The sequence below is a fragment of the Balaenoptera ricei genome, chromosome 5 (assembly GCF_028023285.1).
Source record: "Balaenoptera ricei isolate mBalRic1 chromosome 5, mBalRic1.hap2, whole genome shotgun sequence".
NCBI lineage: Eukaryota > Metazoa > Chordata > Mammalia > Artiodactyla > Balaenopteridae > Balaenoptera > Balaenoptera ricei.
In genome coordinates this window covers 105,360,639-105,384,854 of record NC_082643.1, presented here as the reverse complement: position 1 = coordinate 105,384,854, position 24,216 = coordinate 105,360,639, and the positions used below count along the sequence as shown (strand labels likewise).

The window sequence follows — 24,216 nt, the reverse complement described above, 5'->3', positions numbered from 1 at the left end:
TCAAGATGCAGGGAGTTTTGAGCAATTCCCTCAGGAAGGGGAGCGGTGATCCCCAAGGTCCAGCCTGGGGTCACCGTGAGAGAGTCTTGCCTAACTGCATGCATTATCATGCATGTTTGGGGTTTTGGGATGGGATTTCTGCTCTAGTAGAAAATGTAAACCTGATGTCAGGATTTCAGCCTCATGATGTAGCTGCCCAAAAAGCCGATGCTGGTCGGGCATTGATTGGAAAGGAAGTCAGGCTGCACGTGGAGTGTCACGTCCCCCTTTGAGCATCACATGGGTGCCTGCAGGAGGGCGGCCCCAGGAGGAGCGAAAGGATGTCTAGTCCAGGAGAGAGAGGATGCGGAGATGGTGGGGTGGAAAATGCTGCAGCCCCACCCCCGTCAGCTCCGGGTCAGCAAACGAGAGTCACTTCTTCAGGGAAGCCTTTCCCGATGCCTTCAGACCAGGTGTGGCTTCCGGGTTGTATGTTCTCATAACACCCTGTTTTCTTCCTAGCACTTCTCAAGCAGGAGATTGTGTCATTCAGTTTGTTTGTTGATCTGACCAGATGGTGAGCTCTTGAAGGCAAAGACCCTGTCTGAATGTAATTACCATTATAACCTGAGCTCCTGGCGCAGTGCCTAACATGTAACAAGTGCCAGCTGATATTTACTGAATCATCAAATGGATGAATGCATGGATGAAGGAATGAGTGAACCATGGCAGAATCTCCAGGGAAGAGGATGGCAGTTCTGGGAGGCTGGCTGCAGTTCAGTGCGGGGAAGAGCATTGTAATCTAAGCACCAGCTGGTGATGGAAGGGTGAGCTCCCAGCCCTGGGCATGTCCAGGTGGAGACCAGATGGCCGCTGGTCACGATGCACTGGGAAGCATCCTTGCATGAGATGGGAGATGTAAACTAACTTTGTGGAACCTTCCACCTCTAAGAGCCTATGGTTCAAGATTCTAGACTCCTAGAAGGGATCTGGGAGCCTAACACAGAGGAGGAGTCTCCCCTCTGCCAACACTAGACATTTTAGGATTATTCTCAACGAATGTGGCTGGGGAACTTTCTAATTGGTTCTAATTCGTTAAGTGTTTCTTTGTGGTTGAGGGATGATGATGATGATAACATCCCGTTTACAGAATTTTCTATTTGTGGGGCACTGTTCTAGGAGCTTTTCATGTTATGACTCATTTAATCTCTGCTACATCCCTAGGAGATAGTCAATCTTATTATCCACATTTTACAGATGAGAAAACTGAGGCACGGAGAAGTTAAGTAATTGCTCAAGGTCATCAACTATAATAAGTGGTAGAAAAAGGATTTGAAGCCAGGCAGTCAGTACCGACCTCTATACTCTGTGTACTTTGTTTTTATAGCATAACTGATTTTTATCAATATGCAAGGTGGTATTATGAAACCAAGTTTATCAATTGTGTGATTCAATTCTTCTGTGTCATATCTTATGTCTACTAGATCTGTCTAGTTCTGAAATCTTCCACTCTTTTTTTTTAAAGTAGCAGTTAAATATGCAAAACAAAAATGATTTTATATGGGTTATTTGATTATTATATCTTCCTCATACATTATGTTGTTTTTTTTTTTCATGTGTAGTGATAAGGGTGGAAGGATTCTTTATCCTATTTATTACATTGAACCCTAAATCCCACGTGGTCTGATATTAATATTGCTGTTCCTCCTTTCTATTTGTTTTCATTGCTACTTCCTCTTTGCCCACCCCTCTATTTTCCACTATTATCACTTAGTTAAAAGTGTGTTTCGTATAAAGAACATATAGCTAGGTTTTGTTTTTAATTCAATATTCCCATCCCTTAATTAATGCGAGACTTAGATCATTCTAATTGTAATGACTTATATCCCAGACTTTATTATTTCTATTTTTCTTTATGTTGATTATAATGATTTATTTTACATATTGTTGCCTCATTTGCCTTTTCCACATGTTTGCTTTTTGGAGCACTTTGAACATTTTATTGTGTTTTTCTATTCCATTAATGGCTAGATTCCCTTTTCTCATTCTCATAACCAGATACATATTACTCCATTCTAACCTGAAAACAAAGTACGCAACATTTCCCCCAGCAAGACACATGGCTTCCCACTCCAAGATCCTCCCACCCACTCTCTATTCCAGTGAGACAAGACCTTTAGAGTATACATTTGTTTCCCTCTTTTCCCCTAGTACCCATCTTTTTACCATGAGAACTTTGAAAGGTTTTTCATCTCTGCTCCCTACTCAGTCATCCCCAATTTTATTCTGTATCACAAGTCTTTATATAGCATGTAAATTACACATTTCCAGACAGTTTATCTTCATCCATTCGGATTTAACCTCTCTTATCTTGCTTTATTTTCTATTAATCTGTTTATCTACTGGACTATTCACCCATTCACTCATTCATCCATCCATCATCCATCCATCCATCCATCCATCCATCATCCATCCATCCATCCATCCAACCATTCTCTATCCATCCTCCATCCATCCTCCATCCATCCATCCATCATCCTTCCATCTATCCATCCATCCATCATACATTCATTTACACCCTCCCTCCCTTCCTTCTCTCCTTCCTTCCATTATATGTCCATCTACCTCTTCATTCTGTTGCAAAGTTTGTTGCTCACTATCGTTGCCTCTCCTCTTCGTCTTCTCTCATTAAGAGGACTCTCTCCTAATTCACTGGTTGTTTGGTTAAAGCCCTTTTTCAGGTGAGTTATGTGGATGATATTTTTCTCCTGTCCTTTTTTGTCTGTTCAGCTGTCACCTTCTCAGAGAATCCTTTTTTGACCACCACCGTCAACCTCAGTCCTCTTCCCTGCTTTACTTTCCTTCACGCACTTAGCACTTCCTGACATTTCTTCTATGTTTATTATTTATTTGTTTATTTTTCTGCCTCCCCACTCAATGTTAAACTCATCAAGGACAGATACTTTATTTTATTGACATTTTTATATCCCAAGTACCTGGATCATAGTTGAACAACAAATAGTTGTCAAACAATTATATTTGGCATACCTTCAAATACCTTTCTGTCTTTTGCCCTGACAAGTGGGTGCCATCTTGGCTGGGAATAGGGTTCTTGAGATGCAGTCCTTTCCTTGCAGTGGACTCTAACTACTCTTCCACTGGCTTCTGGTTTCCCACGATGCAGATGAGAAGTCTGATGCCAGCTAATCGCTCACAATTGTGTACTCCACAATTTATGCAATACTATATGTGTGTATTTTTGTTTCTCCAGCAATCTTACTTGTTTACCTTTGAGCCCCTGGCAAAATCCCTCATGCATAGTATGAGTCCCTAAAATATTTGTTGTACAAATAAATGGATGGAAGGATGGATGAAGGAAGGAAGGGCTTTAAGAGCGTGAGAAGGCACGTGATGTGTTTGTCACAACTCTTGAAATGTCAGTAGCAAAGATCAGTGGTTCTCAAGGTGGGGTCCCAGATCACCAGCATCACCCCACCTGTGAACTTGTTAGAGATGCAAATTTGGGGACTCCATCCCAGATCTATTGAATCAGAAACTCTGGGGGTGCAGCCCAGCACTCCGTGTTTTAACAAGCCCTCCAGGTGATTCTGTTGCAGTTTGTGAGCCACTGCTGTGGTCCAATCTCATTTTATAGATGGGAAAACCGAGGCCGGGAGCATGGAAGTGACCTGTCTGAGCTCCCATGTTCCATTGGTGGCACAGCCAGGTTCCCAGAGTTACAGCCTGTGCCCTTGCCACCCAACCAGGCTGCCTCACCTCATCTTGCTATTTCTCTTTGTAATCAGAACGAACCATGCATTTGTCAAACCATTTCAAAGCCCTGGGATTCATTCTCCACTCTTACGAAGTTTCTGATTTCACTGGGGCATTTCCAGGATATAAGAAAATGTGACTTAGAGTTGTTTCTATAACGCTTTGAGCAATGGAAAGGAGCCAGGCGATTGCATTACTCTTCACTGGAGGCTTCTTAGGCCAGAGCTGTAATATTATAGCTCCCTGTTATGGCTCATGCCCTTCTCTCTTCTCTTGCCAAAACTCATGTCAAACACGATCCAGTTTCCTCTGTTCGTGGGAGAGAATGTATGAATGGTGGTTAATGTTGGCCCAGAAGGGGGATTAGGGATTGTGACATTGATCAAGTCCCCACCATCATTATGGTTTTCTTGCTATTTTTTTCATTTGGTTACGAGTTTCTTTTTAATGTATTTTGCATATTCCTTCCCAGTCTTATTCATATGCATATTTTTCGTTTGTTTTATTTGTTGTCAACTATGCTGGAGGTACCATCAGAGAACTTGCCTTTCTTCACTTCACTAGCACAGCCCTTTTCATGCCACTGCTCTAGACCCTTCCCTATCATTTTGAAAAAATAAACTTTCTATTTTACAGATGAATTGCAAAGATAGTACAGAAAGTTCCTGTATACCTTATACCCCTTACTTTTATTATTTAGAGCAGGAATTTAGGATCAGAGAACTGAGATTTTTGAGCAGAACAGTGACACTCTTAGATGGATCATTTTGGGGGGAAAACTTCTAGAGGACTTGTGTTGTTTTTGGCCAAACTTTGTTGAATGTACGTCCCTTATCAGACCCTGGAATACGCATGAGGTCAGTACAATGATAAACAAGACATAATATTGTCTTCTACTTTCAGCTTGTGAGGCCAATAGTAGAATTTGCTTTATATATATTTAAAACTTTTTAAATTGTGATAAAATAAACATAACATACAATTTACCAACTTAATCATTTAGGTGTACAGTTCAGTGGTGTTAAGTACATTCATATTGTGAATTCATTACAATTGTAATGTCCAACACTCTTTCATCTTGTAACACTATAAGTCTGTATCATTAAATAACTCCCCATTTCCCCCTCACCCCAGCCCCTGGCAGCCACCATTTTGCTTTTCTCCCTACGAATTGAGCTATTCTAAGGCATCTCGTAGGAGCACAGTCATGCAGCATCTGTCCTTCTGTGACTGGCTTATTTCACTTGGCATAATGTCCTCAAGGTTCATCCACGGTGTAGCAAGGGTCAGAATGCCTTTCCTTTTTAAAACGGAATCATATTCCATTGCACAGATATGCCACACTTTTTTTTTTTTTAAACAGGGCAATTAACAAAATAAAATTATTTATTTGTTAAATATTTATTTATTTATTTTTGGCTGCATTGGGTCTTCGTTGCTGCACGTGGGCTTTCTCTAGTTGCGGCGAGCAGGGGCTACTCTTTGTTGCAGTGCGCGGGCTTCTCATTGCGGTGGCTTCTGTTGTTGCAGAGCATGGGCTTTAGGTGTGCGGGCTTCAGTAGTTGTGGCACAAGGGCTCAGTAGTTGTGGCTCACGGGCTTTGTTGCTCCGCGGCATGTGGGATCTTCCCTGACCAGGGCTCGAACCTTGCCCCCTGCATTGGCAGGCGGATTCTCAACCACTGCACCACCAGGGAAGTCCCTGCCACACTTTATCCGTTCATCCATTGATGGACACTTGGGTTGCTTTCACGATTAGGCTATTGTGAATAATGCTGTCATGAACATGGGTGTACATGCTTTGTGTACCTGCTTTTGATCCTCTTGGGTATATTGCTGGACCATGTGGAGTTACTGTTTTTAAATTTTTGAGAAACTGCCATACTGTTTTCCATAGCGGCTACACCATTTTACATTCCATCAACAGTGTATAAGGGTTCCAATTTCTACACATCTTTGCCAGCATTTGTTATTATTTTACTTCTCTCCCCACTCCTTCTCTCCCTCCCTCCCTCTCTCCCTCCCTTCCTTCCTTCCTTTCCCCCTTCCCCTCGCTCCCCTCCCCCTCTCCTTCCCCCCTCCCCCCACCCCTTTTCTTTCTCTTTTTTGGGTAGCAGCCATCCTAATGCATGTGAAGTGGTATTTCTTGTCTTTTTTTTTGGCCATGGCACACAGCATGTGGGATCTTAGTTCCCTGACCAGGGATCGAACCGCACCCCCTGCAGTGGAAGCGTGGAGTCTTAACCACTGGACCACCGGGGAAGTCCCTGAGGTGGTATTTCATAGTGATTTTCATTTTCATTTCCCTAATGATTAGTGATGTTGAGCATCTTTTCATGTATTAATTATCCATTTACATATGTTCTTTGGAGAAATGTCTATTCAAGTCCTTTGTTTATTTTTTATTTTTTTATTAATGGTTAAATTGTAGTTCTGTATAGAGTATGGACACTCACACCTGATCAGATATACGATTTGTGAATATTTTCTCCATTCTGTGGGTTGATAGTGTCCTCTGATGCATAATTTTTTTTTCATTTTGATGTAGCCCAAGTTACCTATTTCTTACTTTTGTGGCTTGTGCTTTTGGTGTCATATCCAATAAGTCATTGCCAAATCCAACATTATAAAGATTTCCCCTTATGTTTTCGTCTAAGATTTTTATAGATTTAGGTTTTACATTTAAGTCTTTGATTCATTTTGAGGTAATTTTTGATATACTGTAAGGTAAGCAACCAGCTTCATTCTTTTGCATGTGGATACCCAGTTTCCTAGCACTAGTTGTTGAAACAAATGTACTTTCCCCATTGAATTGTCTTGGCACTCTTGTCAAAAATCATTTGACCATTTATGTGAAGGTTTAATATAATTTATTTTGAAATGATATTAGTGCATATTAACACTTATATGTGTGTATTTCTACCCTTCCCCCTCCCCCAATTTAGGTAGTATCACATTGTTTGCAGTCATTACCATCATCCTGGGATGCCTTAAAATTGGGTACTTCGTTGGATTTTCTGAATGTTTATCAGCCACAGAAGGAGTTTTCCCTGTTACCCACGCGGTACATACTCTGTTGCAGGTAAACCACACCATGCTTGTTGCTTGTTGCTTGTTGCCTTGATTCCTGTTAAGTGTATCCCAGGGTATATAAAACAGTCCTTCAGCTGCCTCCACTGTAAAGTGGGACTGTGTCCTCTTGGCCGTTTTTGTGGGAATCTTAAGTGGCAGAACTTACACTGATGATGAATCAGGAAACTCTGCCAAGTCAGAGTCCACCAGAAAAGGCTCCGGGGAATTTTAATTAACAGTTTTATTGAGATATAATTCACATACTATAGAATTCACTGATTAAAGTGTACATTTCAGTGGTTTAGTATATTCATAGGGTTGTGCAACCATTACCACAATCCCTTTTAGAGCATTTTCCTCACCCCCAAAAGAAACTTTGTGCCATTACAGTCACTCCTCTGAGTCACTGAGACCTTTTCTTTGTTCGTTTGTTTGTTTGCTTACTTGTGGATTAAATTCTTTAGAAATGAATGAGAGGTTCATTCTCAGCCTTGGTCAACTTGGTGTGGGTAAGAAGTAAGGATTTGATATATAATTTAAACCTATAGCTTAGAATCAGAAAAATCTCATGTTTGAAAAAACCTTAGATGGATCTCCAATGTAGCTTCCATCCTTGGCAGAAATCCCTGGAAATGGCTATCAGAGTTGAGATAACAGTAAAAGTAATAAGTAGTAGGTCTATAGGACTTTTGCAAAGTACTTTTCATTTTCACTTCGTGTAATGCTTTCAACAACTCCACGAGAACAACTGTCAGATTGTCACACTAAGGAAGAAAAGGGGACAAATGACTTTCCCTAAGTCACAGCCAAGATGCCATGATTCTTTTTTTTAATTGAAGTATGGTTGATTTACAATGTTGTGTTAATTTCTGCTGTACAGGAAAGTGATTCAGTTATACATATATATACACACATTCTTTTACAGATATATTGAATACATTCTTTATACATATAGAGATATATATATATATATATACACACACACACAATCTTATGCATATATATATATTACATTCTCCATGATTCTTCTCCACAGAAGTCACCCAGAAAGACCATGAACTTGGTCCAGGGATACTGTTATTGCTCAAAATATTTCTGCATTCCCGATTTAGGAACATCCTTCAGGACCTATTTCTCACTTCCGAATGCCAAGGATGCCATTTTTAATCTCAGTCTTTTATAAGAAAGTGGTCTCCGCTCTGCACCCAGGTGACTGCCAGTCAGCTCTTGGTGACCTTACGGTGTTTCTTGAGATCAGACACACTCTCACAAGTGAAGCTCTGTGAGAGACGAGCCTGGCAGCAGTTTGCCTCCGCGGGAGGAACAGGGTGGCAACATCGGTGGAACAGGGTGGCAGCTTCCAGGGAGACTTGTTTGAACGGGTTGCCTTGTGTTTTGAGAGTTTAACTGTTAAGGGCTGAATTGTGTCCCCTGCATTCATATGTTGAAGTCCTAACCTCCAGGACCTCAGAATGTGACTGTGTGGAGATAGGGTCTTGACAGAGGTAATTAAGGCTAAATAAGGTCATGAGGGTGGGCCCTAATCCAATAGGACTGGCACCCTTATGAGCAGAGGAGAGGAGGACAGACACACAGTGTGAGGACGCTGAAGGGAGGTGGCCGTCTGCAGAGCAAGGAGAGGGGCCTCAGGAGGAACCAGCCTGCCAATACCTTGATCCCGGACTTACGGCTTCTAGAACTATGGGAAAATTAATTTTGGTTGTTTTAAGCCACCCAGTCTGTGGTACTTTGTTCTGGAAATGCCAGTAAAGGAATACAAGAGTTAATTGGCTATTTATTCCAGGGGCGTCCAATCCCATGATGACAGTCTTATAGTGATGCCAGTGACAATATGGAAAGCCTTAGGGGACCAGAAAGAACTTCCTTCCTCCTCCCTCCCCCCCCTCCCTCCTTCCACTCTTCTCTTTCTCTCTCCCTCCCCCCACCCCTTCCTCCCTCCTTCCACTCTGCTCTCTCTCCCTTCCTTCCACACGGGGCAAAACCCTGTGTTCAGTACTGTGAGTCCAGGGTTGAAAAGCTGTGGTCTGTGCCCTGTGGAGGTGTCAGAGCGGGAGACAGTCACCAAAACAGACTCTGTCAGCACTGTCAATGCTTTGACATAATCGCCCAGAGGGGGCGCCAGGGAGGGCCTCTCACTAGCTTTGGGGTGCGGGGTGGTTGTCAAGGAGAGAGGGGTGTGGTGTGTCAGACACCATTACAAAGGACATTTGGGATTGTGAAGTCTCTCCACCCGATGGGGAGAAGATGTGTGGCCCGTGGGGGGAGGTGAGCAGGGGGTGACGGCCCGGACTGGAGCCATGGTTTAGTGTAGGGCTTATAAGCAGGGACCTGGCTTTGGCTCACACCAGCAGTGTGACCTCGGGCAAATGTCTTAACCTCTCTAGGCCTCATGGTTCTCATCTGTAAAAATGCCTCCTTCATGGGGTTGTTGTGAGGATTAAGGTGCTGTGTGTAGAACACTTTGCAGTGAGCGCTTGGTCAAGGCTGACAGCCGCTTAGGAGCTTTGACTTTACCTTGAGGGCAATGGGGAGCCATTGAATGTTCTGGGCAGAGGAAAGACCTGGACAGATGTGAGTTTTCAAAAACTGTTACTTGGTGGGTTGGGGATCTCTTTCTTCCTCATTTAAGGCACTTGGTCAGTAGGTCAATTAATCAATCTTTCTATACCTATTGGACACTTACTACGTGCATTTGCGACATTAGATGATGGGAGAATAAAAAACATTACTTTCTAAAACATACTATTTATTTTTAAATTGTGGTAGAGTACACATACCATAACATTTGCCACCTTAGCCATTTTTATGTGTCTGGTTCAGCAGTGTTAAGTATATTCACATTGCTGTGCAACCAATCAGCAGAACTCTTTCATCTTGCAAAGGAAATTCTGTCCTTTTTAAACACTAACTCCTGATTCCCACCACCCCTAGCCCCTGGCAACTGCCATTCAACTTTCCATCTCTATGAATTTGACTACTTTCTGTCTCTTTGAATCAAACAGGTGGAATCATACAGGATCTGTCCTTCTGTGACTGGCTTACTTCACTTAGCATAATGTCCTCAAGGTTCATCCATATCTTAACGTGTCAGAATTTTCTTCCTTGTTAAGGCTGAATACTATTCCGTTGTGTGGATGGACCACGTGTTGTGTATCTGTTCATCCACTGTTGGACACTTGGGTTACTTCCATCTTTTGACCATTGTGAATAATGCTGCTGTGAACATGGGTGTACAAATATCTTTTTGAGACCCTGCTTTCAATTCTTTTGGATTTGTACCCAGAAGTGGGATTGCTGGGTTGTATGGTAATTTAAAAATATTTATTTAAAAAATATAGTATAACATTACTGAAAAAATTGAAAAAGAGACTAAAAATGTGTCTGTAAGCCCATTAACTGAAATATTTGTTGCTGTTTTTATGTGTTCCCTCCATTCTTTGTACTCAAGGGTACATTCTTGGCAAAGTTTTACATGTAAGGTGCAGAATTTACTGTTTTGAGTGTTTCACTTAAAAAATCATAAACATTTTTGTGTTGCTGTGTAGTCTTTATTAAACATCAGTTAAGTGGTCCTTTAACTTAGAATTCATAGATAAAAGCTAATTTACTTCAGTGTTTCCCTATTGTTGGGTTGAATGTCCTCTTTACCAGGAGTCACTGCTATCTGTTTTTTAAATTGTTAGATGTTTCGAGAATCATGCCTGAAAGTGTTTTCTAGAGCAGGATAGTAAATCTTAGGTGAAACGATGTGGAAGAGAGAGTATGTGTAAGTGTAATTTCTTGTGTGTTGTTTGATTTTCTTTTTTATAGCACTTAATTGAAAATGAAGGCTAAATGAGACAAATTTATAAAGTGCCCAGCTGTGTTTGGCACGTAGTAGGTGCTCAATATGTGTTTGTGTTTAAATAAGGCCCCAAATGCTTTTAGAGCTCAGAAAGTGCCTGGGACAGAGGAGGTGCTCGTTCAGTGTCCACAGATGAGCGAGTTGAGAGCAGAGAGATTTAACTGAAAAGGTACCTGCTCCAGGCACTGTTCTAAGTAGTTGACATGGATTATCCTATTTCACTGCTCACAACACCCTCCAAGGTAGGTTCCACTATCATACCCATTTCATAGATGGGAAAACAGACCTGCCCAAGGCCGAGGGAGCCAGGATTTGCACACGGGTCTGATACAGCCCCCATCCTGAGTTGCTTCTAGTGACTGCTTGGCCAAGGGCCTGGGCAGCGTATATAACAGAGTGAAATAAAAGACCAGCTTGAATTAATTCTGTTCCTCATTTAAAGCACTCAAAATCTGGTTTCCGGCCACTGGCGTAGTAACAGTTCAGTGAATATTTCTCAAATGAAGCCCGATAAGGATGACATAAACACGTGAACAAGGGTTACGGTAGGCAGGCTGCCACTCCCCAAGCCCCGCCCCACGGCAGACTCAGCACTATTTCCTCCTAAACCCAGAGACCTCCCTCTGATTCTCATGGCAGTGCCCCTGCAGCACTGTTCCCCCCCACACCCCTGGGAATGGCACTGCCACCAGAGGTGAGGATAGTGACTTGCCATTTTTGGGCGGGGGAGGTCACTGCACTGACTTCCCCAAAATTTTTCACATCTTTCCCTTAGGTTTTATAGCTCCTCAAGGGTGCAAATACAGTGATGGCTTTCCCATTGATGTATCTTTCTTTTCTTCCTTTATTTCCGTTTAGGTGTACTTTCTTTGGGGACACGCAAAGGATATCATCCAATCTTTCAAAACACTGGAAAGGTAAAGATCGTGGGTAATTGCTTACGTGTTGAATTTAATGTTCATTTGGAACGAACAAAACTCATCACTGCCATCTTGATTGGGGTTTTTTGTGTGTGTGTGTGTTTGAACTGACTTTATTATTCTGTAAATGTGAATTTTACAAAGCGCTTTACAATGAACGATCACATCCTTTTGTTTGTTTGTAATGGATTTCACCTCCTGAAACGGCTCTGAGCGCACTGCAAGCCCTCGGTTTCCTGGTCGCTGGCGGACGTTGTGTCTTCTGAGTTATGATACGGTGTCAGCCGTGGCGAAAAAGCAACATTCTGGACTCTGCCAACTAGCTTGCTTGGGTTTTAAATGAGACCGAGTCTCCTCTCCATCCTGACAAGCAAAGCCTTCATTTGTGGCCTGGGAAGGGGACCCTCCGCTTTGGCCTCTCTGGGACAGCTCTGGAAGTAGGGTGTTGTGGGTTGGATTTCACTTCTGCTGTCTTAGAAACTTCCCCTTTATGAGCTTCAGCTTTTCTCATCTGTAAAATGGAGATAATAGCATAGCCAGCCTCTGGGGACTGGATGAAATAATTGATGTAGAGCTTGTTCCTGGCATAGAACAAGGACTCAGTAAGTGTTGTGGCTCTATTATTACCTCTGTCCTCCTCTCTCTCGAGATGACTGTGAGGGTCAAGGGAGAGAATCTATAGGATAAGAGGGTGAATTACCTAAATGCATGGTATGCTTATCATGTAAGAAAGCCTCTGTGCATACATACAGAGGAATCAAGGGATCACTATTTGGTTTCTAGAAAGATCCCTCATCATATAAACTGTCAGTGAGGAACAGAAAAGTCCCCCAGTACCATTTGAAATGAAAACTGCTATTTAAGAGAGTGACTTATGTAAGACCACTGGTTGGAACTATTTTAATAGACTATTGAATTAGAAATAACTTTCACCAACCTCATTAGGCAAAAAGGATCAGCTTCGACAAGGAGTGAGGCATCTATTGAGCTCCTACTGTGTGCAGAGCCCGCTGCCAGGCACTGGTGGTGATATGCAGAGGTAATGGGCCGAGATATCCAGGCATCTGAGCATCATTCCAGGAATGTGCAGCCTGTGTTCTCCCCTGTGCAGCCCCAAGCAGTGGCCTTGGCAGTGATCTTTAAGTCCCATCTTAACACGAGAAGCCACGCCTCCTGACAGAAGGCGCCACTGCTCTGCCTCCAGGGGAGGAGAATGGACAAATGGGGTCCAATGGATAAGTCAGGGACGAATGAAGTCCAGGCCCCGATGACCCAGCAAAGGCAGCTTTAATTGTCCCTTTGGGCAGGACAAAGACTTCTACATCCATCCTCACATTTAATCTAGGCTCTGCTAGGGTAACTATGGTAACTATTCTTCTCTGCATTAAATGGATGTGGCAGTTTAGGGGACTTACCTGGGTCTCCAGAGTGCAAGTGGCCAGCTGGGGATTTCCATCCAGTTTCTCCCATTTTGTGTGCTGGACCAGGTCACCTGGTCCTCCTTCCATCAGTGAGCCTGGGCTCCACTCGCAGCTTCAGGAGAACACTTGCTGATTTTGTTCTGGGGCATGGGTTTCACTTCATCTATTCCATAGACATTCTTTAAAAAATATCACTTTTTTTCCTGATAAAACTTGTAAGGGTACAGTGGAATTAAAAATCATCATAATGCCACTGTTATGGACTGAATGTTTGTGTCCCCCCCGACAAATGCATATGTTGACGCTCTAACCCCCAATGTGATGGTATTAGGTGGTGCCTTTGGGAAGTAGTTAGGTCATGAGGGTCATTAGGTCCCACTAATTCCCCATGATGGGATTAGTGTTCTTATAGAAGAGGAAGAGACACCAGATCTCCCCCCTCCTCAACCCCTGCACTGAGCGCACCCAGGGGAAAGGCCACGTGAAGACACAGTGACAGGCAGCCATCTGCAAGCTACGAAGAGAGGCGTCACCAGAGACCAACTCTGCTGGCACCTTGCTCTTGGACTTTGAGCCTCTAGAACTGTGAGAAATAAATGTCTGTTGTTTTGTTATAGCAACCACAACTAAGACAGCCGCTACCCAGAGGTCACTACTATTCACATTTTGGTCTGTTTTCTTCCAGTCTTTTTTCGGTGAATAGATATATATTTTTTTCTTTTTTTCTTTTTGCAGTTGTGGTCCTGGTGAGGCTCTCTTCCTGACTTTCAGGTGCTGCCTTCTTGCCATGTCCTCACATGGCCTTTTCTCTGGGCAGGGAGAGAGAGACCTCTCTGGTGTCTCCTCCTCTTCTTATAAGGACACCAGTCCTATTGGATCAGGGCCCCACCCGTATGACCTCATTTAACCTTAATTACCTCCTTATACTCCATCCAAGTACAGTCACATTGGGGGTTAGGGCTTCAACATATACATTTTGAGGGGCCACAATCCAGTCCGTAACACCTCTTGTTGGACATCGAATTTGTCTGAAAGTTTTTGTTGTTATTATAAATAGTACTGTGATGAACATCTTTGGCTAAAAATATTTTTGAACATCTCTGATTCTTTTCGTTTTTTAAATTTATTTTATTGCAGTGTAGTTGATTTACAATGTTGTGTTAATTTCTGCTGTCTAGGAAATTGATTCATTTGTGTATATTTCTTTTCCATTACAATTTATTGCAGGATATTGAACATAGTTCCCTGTGCTATACAGTAGGACCTTGCTGTTTATCCTCTGGTTATTTTCTTGAGTTAAATTCCTAGAAGTAGGATTGTGGGGATAAAGGGTGAGATGTTTTCAACAAATGTATATTGGGTAGTTTGACCTACTGGGAACTGCTGGCTGAATGAAATGGACTTTCCCATTCATAAAGCATTTTCTTTTACACGTGTTACTTATGAGAACCTCTCACAGTAGTCCTGTCAGGGACAGTAGGTATGATCATGATCCCACTTACAGATGAGGAAACTGAGAAATGAAGTAAATGTCCAAGGTCAGGCAGCTCGCCTGTGCATAGCTGGGCGGGATCTGAATGCTGACTTTAAATCTACTGCTATTTCCATGGCATTGCAGTGGCTGCAGTGGCCAGCAGGGTTTGCTGGGTGAAATCTTTCTCTTTGATTAGTTGACATCACAGTATATTAGATATATTGGGATTAACAAAAATATCATTAAAATTATTTTCACCTGTTCCTTTTTACTATTCTTTAAATGTGGCTACTAAGAAATTAAAAATTACATATGTGGCTCACATCAGTGTCTTGCATTATCTTCTGGGGGATAATGCTGTTCTAGGCCATGTATGCAGATATTTCCCACCAGGATTTTTCATCTGAGGGAACCCTATAGGACTGGGGCCTAGTCCTTCCTTGGCCTTGCTTGTTGAGCAATTGGAGACAAGTCTCTCCCTGTCTCTGGGCCTCTTTCCTAAACTAGATAGTGAGTGGTTTGAACCAGATACACTTATATCTTGATTTAGCCTGTTTTTTGTTTTTTTGTTTGTTTGTTTTTGTTTTTTTTTAAATAGGGCAAAGTGTTAACCATTTTTGAGTTACCACCTTTCAGTTTTTTTTTTTTTTTATTTGTTTTTTCGTTGCACTGGGTCTTTGTTGTTGCGCGCAGGCTTTCTCTAGTTGTGGTGAGTGGGGTCTACTCTTTGTTGTGGTGCGTGGGCTTCTCATCGTGGTGGCTTCTCTTGTTGCGGAGCACGGGCTCTAGGCACGTGGGCTTCAGTAGTTGTGGCATGCGGGCTCAGTAGCTGTGGCTTGTGGGCTCTAGAGCGCAGGTTCAGCAGTTGTGGTGCACGGGCTTAGTTGCTCCGCGGCATGTGGGATCTTCCTGGACCAGGTCTCGAACCCATGTCTCCTGCATTGGCAGGCGGATTCTTAACCACTGCGCCACCAGGGAAATCCTATCTTTCAGTTTTAGATTTAGATGTCTCTAGAAAAATTGGGAGGTTTGATAATCCAAGATGTGCATGGCAACAAAGAGCTAGAGCCAAGTTGGGGTTGTTCCCTCCAGATGGGGGTGGTGGCTGCTCAGTTAGCTACAGTCCCTAGCACTCCCTAATGTTATCCCAGGCCTGCTTTATTCATTGACATTTCTTGCCATGCCCTGGAGTTTTCAAAACTTCCCTCTCCTGGACTTACCCTTTTTTCTGATCTTTCGAGCCAGTATTCCACCATCCGTGCTTTTAGTGCATACAAGGACTTTTCTCCTGTGTGAGAATTCCTCTTACTGGTTTGAGTCCTTTTCTTTTCTCAAGAGTGAAGTTTCGAGGAGCAGCAGTTCTGAAAAGAGCTGGAAACATAAATTGAGATTAGAAAATGGCTCACAGAACCCTTCTTTATTGTGGTCTGGGGTTATCGGATCCAAGTGTGAGAAAGGCAGCTTGGCATGAGGAAACAACGTCTGCCTTTAGTTTGTAGGACAATTTCCAGATCAAATCAACAGGAGGCTGCCAGCTCGCAGGGAGCGTTTGTGGCAGAACATCCTGCAGCTGTGGGCGGCATTGGTATTACCTGCTCAGGTTCAGTGGACCTGGGATTAGACAACGCCATTTGGACCAGGAAAGAGGAGAAGAAAGGGGAGCTGTGTGCATTATAAGTAAAAGAAAAGCCAGCCAGCCCGAGGCAAACAGTATTGTCTGCATTTGTCAAAGGCTCTATACAGTGCCTCCCAGATGTCCCGGGGAAGGCTGGCCACAATCTATAGCAACTGGGCAAGCATGAGGGGCAAGCAGATGGGCAAACAGCTGACTCAGACACCCCCAGGCGGCTGTTTCCTTCTCCACCTGTGCCTGGACACTGGGAAGCTGCCAAAGGAAGCTGGAGTTCAAATGAGGAAAGACTTTGCTTGCAGTTGCTCGTGGGAACCCCAGGGGGTCATCTTGGGTTAAAACTCAGAGGAGAGGCAAGGTCAGGGTTGAGGACCCAACTGTACCATTCTTCCTGTAGGGAGATTATGGACAAGGGTGCTCTTGGTTACACGGGGAGGGGGCTCACATTCTCTGGGCCTCTGCTCTCCAACTGAGAAGTGATCAGTTACACACAGGTTTCAAGGAATTCCTCTCTCAAATCACCTGTATTTGCTGAACCTGCTCCATGCAAGGCCCATTGTTAAGCACCCTGGAAGCTACCAAAGTGAATACATCTTAAACTGGCAGCCATGGGGAGTCTTTGGAGGTTTTGAAACAGACAGTGACTCCATTGGAACCATATTCTCCCAGACCCCTCCTCTGTTCTCCAGAGTCCAGAGTCCACCCTCTATGTCATTTCTTTTCTTCTTCTTTAGGAGGCAGTGTGGTCAGAGGCAGGGACAGAACTCTGAGGTCAGACTAGAATAGCCTTATCGCTTCCTAACTTTCAAACCCCAAATGCAGCTAATTATTCTATTTGTAAATAATATGGCCTAATTCCTGAACCTATCCAAGACTCCAGCAGCTCAACAGTGTCGTCACAGAGCAGGATCTTTCTATGTTTCCACTCTGCCACCCTCAGTGGGTGAGGGTTTCATCCCATGCTTGTTGCTTCATGGTCACAAGATAGCTGCCACAACTCCAGCCTTCATGTCTGTATTGAAGGCTGGAAAAAACGGGGAGAAGGAGAATAAGTAGGCTTTTCTCATTCTGATCTCTTCCATCAAGAAAGCAAAAGCTTTTCAGTAGTGCCCAGTAGACCTCATCTCACATCCTACTGGCCACAGTGGCCATGCCTAACTTCAAGGGAGGCCAGATAGTGAGCTTCTGGTTTGTTTTGGTGTCTTTAGAAGTAAGTGGTAAGACAGAGGGGGTAGATAATGATCATTGGGTTGGCAACCCAACAGTAAAGGCGTACCCAGTTCTCCAGATTTCCAATGTAGCCCTTTCATCTTTCCTTCATTGTTCTCTTCCCTTTCGGAAGAAAGGGTTTGGGGTATGGTGGGGTTGGTTGCCTGTTTTTAGTAAATTTCCATCCCTGTATCCCTGCTTCCAAGACCCAGATTTTTTTTGTTTTGTTTTGTCCCGTAGACAATGAGTTGAGTACTGGCAGGTTCAAGATTAAGGCAGAATGCCAAGGCTGTGGTTTTGGAAGGTCCCATGGAACTGCTTCTCCCAGCCAGACAGGGGACCCACCCAGAGCCTGAGCTGCCAGATGAAATCACAATCACTGCTAAGAAGGAAGCTTGTGCGTGTGCCCGTGTACATGTGTGCAATGTCTCCATCTCACCTCACGGGGCTAGGAGCTTCCCAGGGCTGCTCAGGAAGTGAGTCCTTGTGTTTTTCAGGTTTGGGGTGATCCACTCAGTGTTCACCAACCTGCTTCTTTGGACGAACAGCGTCCTGAATGAATCAAAGCACCAGCTTAACGAGCACAAGGAGCGGCTCATCACCCTGGGCTTCGGGAACATAACAATAGGTGAGTGGTAAGAGTTGCCCAGCTGCCATCTTGGAACAGCTTGGAAACCTGCAGAGACCAGAATGTCCATAGATGGAGGTACGGGTTTCAAAGACCTGCAGGGTCCACCCAGTTCAACATCGGCCAGACAATCCTCTGTTGTTGAAAGTCTTTCAAAACCTCCTAAGTCTCTCATCCTGCTTCCATAAGTAGGGTGTGCTGAGCATAATTAAAGGTTTCTTCAGTGACTCAGGGACTTGTCAGATCCAGGGGTCATCATTTTGATCACCATTTCTCACAGTCCAGTTTGGTATGGAAATGAATGTCTTTGTTTACAACTGTGGAAGATTGGTGGTTGTTTCTGTTTGTGTTTTTAATTAAACCTCTATTACCAGTTCTTTCTACTAAAAGTATAGCTTTAAAAAATCCATAGAAGTCTAATGGTATGTTGTGGTTAATTGCTTTTTGTTCATTTGAAGTTTTTATTTAACTCTACTTAGTTTATAATTTTGGCCCATCTTTATTCCCCCTTGTTCCTATTGGAGTGCCTGTCTCATGACTCTTCATTTTCTTCCAAAATTCTTTAGCATTTGTGACCTGTTGCTTCTATATTAGAGCACTGGGGTTGAGAAGAACATGGGGTAGAGGAAGGTGCAATGTATAGGGGACTGATGTCTCAGGTTTGGGTCTTGTTCTCATCACGTTCTAGCTGTGTGACCTTTGGAAACCATTCAACCACTCTGAGCCTCCCTTTTCTCTTTTATGAAGTGAGGGGACTTGAACCATGTACTTTCCATGAGTCCTTCCAGCTTTAATGCAATGCACATCTATCCTCTCTGTACAAACCCAGTTCAGTCCCAGAGAGCAACTTTAAACCCGTTTCCTCACCAGTGGGGTGGGGATGACAAAATCAGGGGGACACACTTACATTTCTTCACCACCCCTAACCAGCAGCCCACTCTTGAGAAGGCCATTCTCTTTGGGCCCCATTTCCTCATTAGTATCAATAACAGTAACAGCAGTGACAACAATAACAAAAAGTTTTGTTAAGCATTTTCTGAGTGGCTGGCACATTAAACTCTTGTCCCAACACTCTGAGGTAGGCAACAGTGACCTCATTATATGGATGAAGCCATTGAGCCACAGAGAAGTTAAGTGACTAACCCAAGATCACAAAGCAAATGGACGATTGAGCCGGGATTTGAATTCCAGCAATCTGGCTCCACAGACCTTGGTGAAGATGGGATTAGATTAATTTATAAAAAAGGACTCTGTCAGCCCTAACATTCTGTTAATCTGAACCTTTTCTCCTGAGTATTTCCCTTGTCTTTTGCATTGTATTGTATTGTGTTACAAGTGTTGGGGAAACTCCTTATGAATTGAAAATTGCAGTGTTCTGCAGAAGTGAGGGTAATTAATGCTACTTCCAAGCTTTTTTGTCTGATTTTATAAGTAGTATCACATAAATTAAAATATATCATAAATTAAAACAATGACAAAACGTAAAGAAAAAATCCACAATAGCACTTACCCAGAAGTGCACTTAAATGCTGTTAACATCTGGTTATTTTTTGGTCTTGTGCTATTTATTTATTTATAGTTGAGGTCATACTGTACATATTCAATCAGTTTTTTCTACAACATACAATAAGAAATAGATTTTACATTGCAGCTCAAATGCATACATACCTGTATGTGTGTACACATGAAATAATAATCTTACTATATCAGAGACACTCAAATTTCTATTGTATTTGATTCCATTCATTCAATCCTGTTTTATTCCATTGCAATTCCATTAAAAAAATATTGGTTGCTACCCTCTAAATTGATTTCACAACTGAGTTCTGGGTTGTGGTATGCATTTAAAAATACTGGATATACAATTTGTTCTTACTTTTTTCCCATTGTTATTGTAACAGTTATTTTCTTGTATCATTAAAACACAATTATAATTTTTATGGCTGCCTACTATTCTATTGTAAGGAGGTACCAAAATTCATTTAACACTTTCTAAATTGTTACACATTGAGGTGTTTCTCTTTCTTTCTCAAAAACACACAACAAAATTTTATCTAATGCTTTGACTATATTTTTGACTTGTCCCTTAGAATAGATTGGAATTATAGGCCAGAGACTTTATATCATCTTTAAGGCTTTTGTTGCATATTTCATTATTTACTTACAGCTTTTCCCCTCCTTGTTATGAAATGGTCCTTTATACCATTGCCAAGTGTCTTTCAGAAGGTGGGGCCTGTCTCGTGCCACACTTGCTGGCTTTGGATATTCTCAAGAGGAAAATTTTTGCTGATAAGGGGCATTTTCCCTCACAAAGTTGTTTTTAAAAAGTAATTTAAAAATCACACAGGTCAATCATATTCATATAGAAAGTTTAGAAAATACAGCAAAGCCAAATCTAGAGGAAAACTTACATAAGGTTGTATGTCAATTATATCTCAATAGAAGTTTCTTTTACTGAAAAAAAAAAAAAATCACCTGCCATTTTTCCGCCCAGAGATAACCATTGTTAACATTTTAGTTTATGTCCTTCCATATTTTTTTCTATGTCTGTCTATCTCCCTATCTCTCTCTCTCTGTATATATATATCACCAAGATATCTATAATTTATAAAAACGGAGCCATACTCTAGCCTCTTTGGCAAGCTGCTTTTGTTCAACAATATCTTCTGAACGTCTTTATATGTTGATAAGTAAATTTCTAAAATACCATTTGCAATGGCTGGACAATATTCTGATGTATGGATAAGATCTAATTCGTGTAATTAGTACTCTTTGGGGAGTATTCATGGCTGTCAATTTAGCCATGATATTAAACATGACAAAAAGCCATGAAATAAAGCTTTTAATCCAATGGCAAACCCAAGCATGAATCCACAGTGAGAATATTTTTTTTGTGGTTTTCTGCTTTGCCACTGAATGTGCTAATTGCCCTCCCCTGTGGTCTGTCTCCCCCCTAGTTTTAGATGACCACACGCCTCCGTGTAACTGCACACCCCCGACCCTCTGCTCTGCCATCTCCCACGGGATCTACTACCTCTACCCTTTCAACATAGAGTATCAGATACTGGCCTCCACGATGCTCTACGTCCTGTGGAAAAACATCGGGCGCAAAGTTGACAGTCATCAGCATCAGAAGATGCAGTTCAGGTCTCATGGGGTCATGCTGGGCTCGGTACTGGGCCTGACCGCACTGGCTGCCACCATTGGGGTCGTGGTGGTGTATCTGATTTGGATCGGGCGTTCCAAAACCAGGAGCGAGTCAGCACTCATCATGTTCTACCTGTATGCCATCATCCTGCTCATGCTCATGGGGGCGGCAGGGCTGGCTGGGATCCGGATTTACAGGCTAGATGAGCAATCACTAGATGAGTCCAAAAATCCGGCCCGCAAACTGGACGCGGACCTGTTGGTGGGCACTGCCTCCGGCTCCTGGCTCATCTCCTGGGGCTCCATCCTGGCCATCCTCTGTGCCGAGTCCCGCCCCCCGTACACCTGGTACAACCTGCCCTACTCCATCCTGGTGGTTGTTGAGAAATACATCCAGAACCTCTTCATCATTGAGTCCATTCACCGAGAGCCGGAGAAGCTCTCCAAGGACATCAGAACCCTGCAGGTGGTCACAGTCTGCAATGGCAATGCCACATCCCTCCCTTCTTCTTGCTTTGAGAGCAGACCTGCAGCCGGGGACGTGGCTCCTCAGGGCAGCGAGATGCCACGTGCGGCCAATGGAAATATGTGTCTGAGAGAAGTTGGTAGCAAAGAGGAAGAGGAGAAGAGCTGGGAAGGGGCCCTGGGCCCAGCCTGCCACCCCCATTTCCTGCAGGGCAATGCCCAGAGAAGAGTCTTAAGGAATATTGCAGCCTTTTTGTTCCTCTGCAATATTTCGGTAATCTGCAAGTTATTTCTTTATTTAAAAATATTGATTAATCTATTTTCCTTGCCGTTTTCAAATAAGGAATGAAGGCAGCTTTTAATCAAAATAATTGAGACGTAAGGTTAAAATATTAGACTGGAACGTAGGCTTATATTCTACAAATCCGCTTACTGAGTATCTGTGTGCCATGGACTGGGGTGGGAACTAAGAATTAAAGGTGAGAAGACGTAATCTCTTTCCTCAAAAAGGTCACAGTATTAGTGGGAGAGGGAGACAAGGAAAAAATATAGTACAGTGAATATGGCAAATGCTGGGACAGGGCTATCTGCAAGGTGGAATGGGAGCATGGATTCAAAGAGGGACTTCAATAAGTAGGGGATGCTTGAGGTGAGACAGAGACTCCATTAGGAGTGCTTTTGGCTGCAAATAACAGAACACTTGATCAGCAGTATCTTCAGTCTTAAAGACAAGAATTCTGGAAGTTGGCTGTTCAGGGTTGGCCTGGCAGCTGAACCCTATCATCAAGGATCCAGGCACTGTTCACCTTTCTACTGAATGTGGTTGGCACATGGTCATAGGATGGCTGCAGCAGCACCAGGCATCACGTCTGGGTTCAAGACAGGAAGACAGAGGGAAGGATTGGTGCCAGGCAATGTCTGCAATTGATGTGACCACCCCTAACTGCAAGGGAGGAGGGGGAAGTGGATGGTTTGCTTTCTAGCCTCTATAATAGACGGTAACAAGGTAGAAAAAGATGTATAATCAGCCACTCAATATTGTCTGCCTTAGCCTCAAGGAACAGTTGGAAGTTTACCAACTGTGGTCAAGGCAAGAAAAAGAAAGCCTTGGGGCAGAGGGCACACAGTGTGCAAAGACACAGAGGCAAAGGACACCATGGCCTAGTTGAGTAGCACCAGCAGCTTGTCATGAATTCCATACACGTGAAGCAGGATGGTGGGAAACAGGATGGAGGGTCTGGTTAGACGGGTTTGGCTTGCGCAGAGCTTCATAAGCCTGGCTGAGTCTGGTCTTCACGCTGAGGGCAGTAGAGGACCCTCTCAGATTTGTGTTTTAGAATGATCTTCTAGCAGCAACGTGCAGGAAGGATGGAGGGAGGTAAGATCAAAGTCAGGGAAACCAGAACAGAAGCCCCACACAGCTGCCCAGATAGGAAATGATGGGAACTTGAACCAGGGCAGTGCTGGTGGGGATGGGGAGAAGGAAAAGGAATACAAAGCATTGGGGGGTGTTGTTGGGATTTGTTCTAGAGGTACATAGAAGGATGGCAGGTCTGGGTAAAAAGGAGGGAGAAGCAGCTTTTGGTGCACACAGGCATCTGCAGTGACTGTGGCTGGTGGAATGGTGACGACGCCCCAGCCCATGGGGCCCGCCCATCATCACAGCCAACTCTCTGCTACCAGCCTCCGTATCATCAGGGCTGCTCTGTTTCCCCAGAAGCTTACTGGCTTTTTTGCTTCCTCTCCCTAATATCAGTTGGTGCGTGCCCAGGGACTGCAACTTTTGATATTACCCTAAGGCCACAAAATTGGGAGGGTCCATCTGAAGCTGAAAGGACCATGTGTCTGCCAACAACATCTGATTCTTGCTTTGGGTCACCTGGACCTTGGTCCCCCTCCAGGTCGGGAGACAGATATGGGGAGTTCTGAAGGGAGAAGGGGTCCCAGAAGAGTGTGGCTCCAGGTGCGCACTCTTCTTTCATCTTATAGACATTTATGGGGCACCTGCTCTGTGTCAGGAGCTATGTGGGTACAGCAGTGAACAAAGGACTTAAAACAAGAAAACAAGAGAGAGAGATATTAATAACTACAATGGGGCTACATTTTATGTAAGGCTTACATTCCAGAGAGGGGTATATCAGCTTAGATTCTTATAAAGTCAGAGTCGGTTCTAGAAAGCCCCTAAAGCGTATGTTTTTTATGCACCCCAAGGTATGAAGATCTCTCTTTTCAGTGAGTTCAGAAAGACCACTTTCCCTGTGTTGGTTTTTTGCTTGATCACCAGGTGATACACTTGGCTTGCTTTTTTGGACCAGCTTGACCGAGAATAGTACTGCTATACTAGAATCGAGTGGCAACTGATGGTCTCTTGGGACCCAAAGGCCAGGTCCAGGGCTCTGGACTAGGAGAAGGACACGTTTTATCTCTTCATCTCTGTGCTCTGCCCCTGATGGCCCCAGGCACTGCCTCCGTTCCCTGGGGAGTGAGCCAGAGGACGGAAATCATTGCAGGCTGATGTCTTAGGATGACCTGAGCCAACTCCACAGGCAGCACTTTGAAACCCTGCACTTCATCCCATGTTGTGCTAAAGGCATCTGGCAGAGGCAGGAACTGTTTCTGTCCGGGACCAGGAG

The 24,216-nt window shown here is 43.5% G+C and overlaps 1 protein-coding gene across 1 annotated transcript in view; it reads left to right on the top strand.

Moving 5' to 3' along the window:
* Positions 1-24,216, top strand: part of OTOP1 (otopetrin 1) — a 64,773-nt gene that overhangs the window by 27,988 nt on the left and 12,569 nt on the right. Inside the window, exons 2-5 of the mRNA XM_059923337.1 lie at positions 6,698-6,834; positions 11,548-11,606; positions 17,841-17,971; positions 20,929-21,857. Of these exons, the coding sequence (XP_059779320.1) occupies positions 6,698-6,834; positions 11,548-11,606; positions 17,841-17,971; positions 20,929-21,857 (1,256 nt within the window). The remainder of the gene's footprint in view (positions 1-6,697; positions 6,835-11,547; positions 11,607-17,840; positions 17,972-20,928; positions 21,858-24,216) is intronic.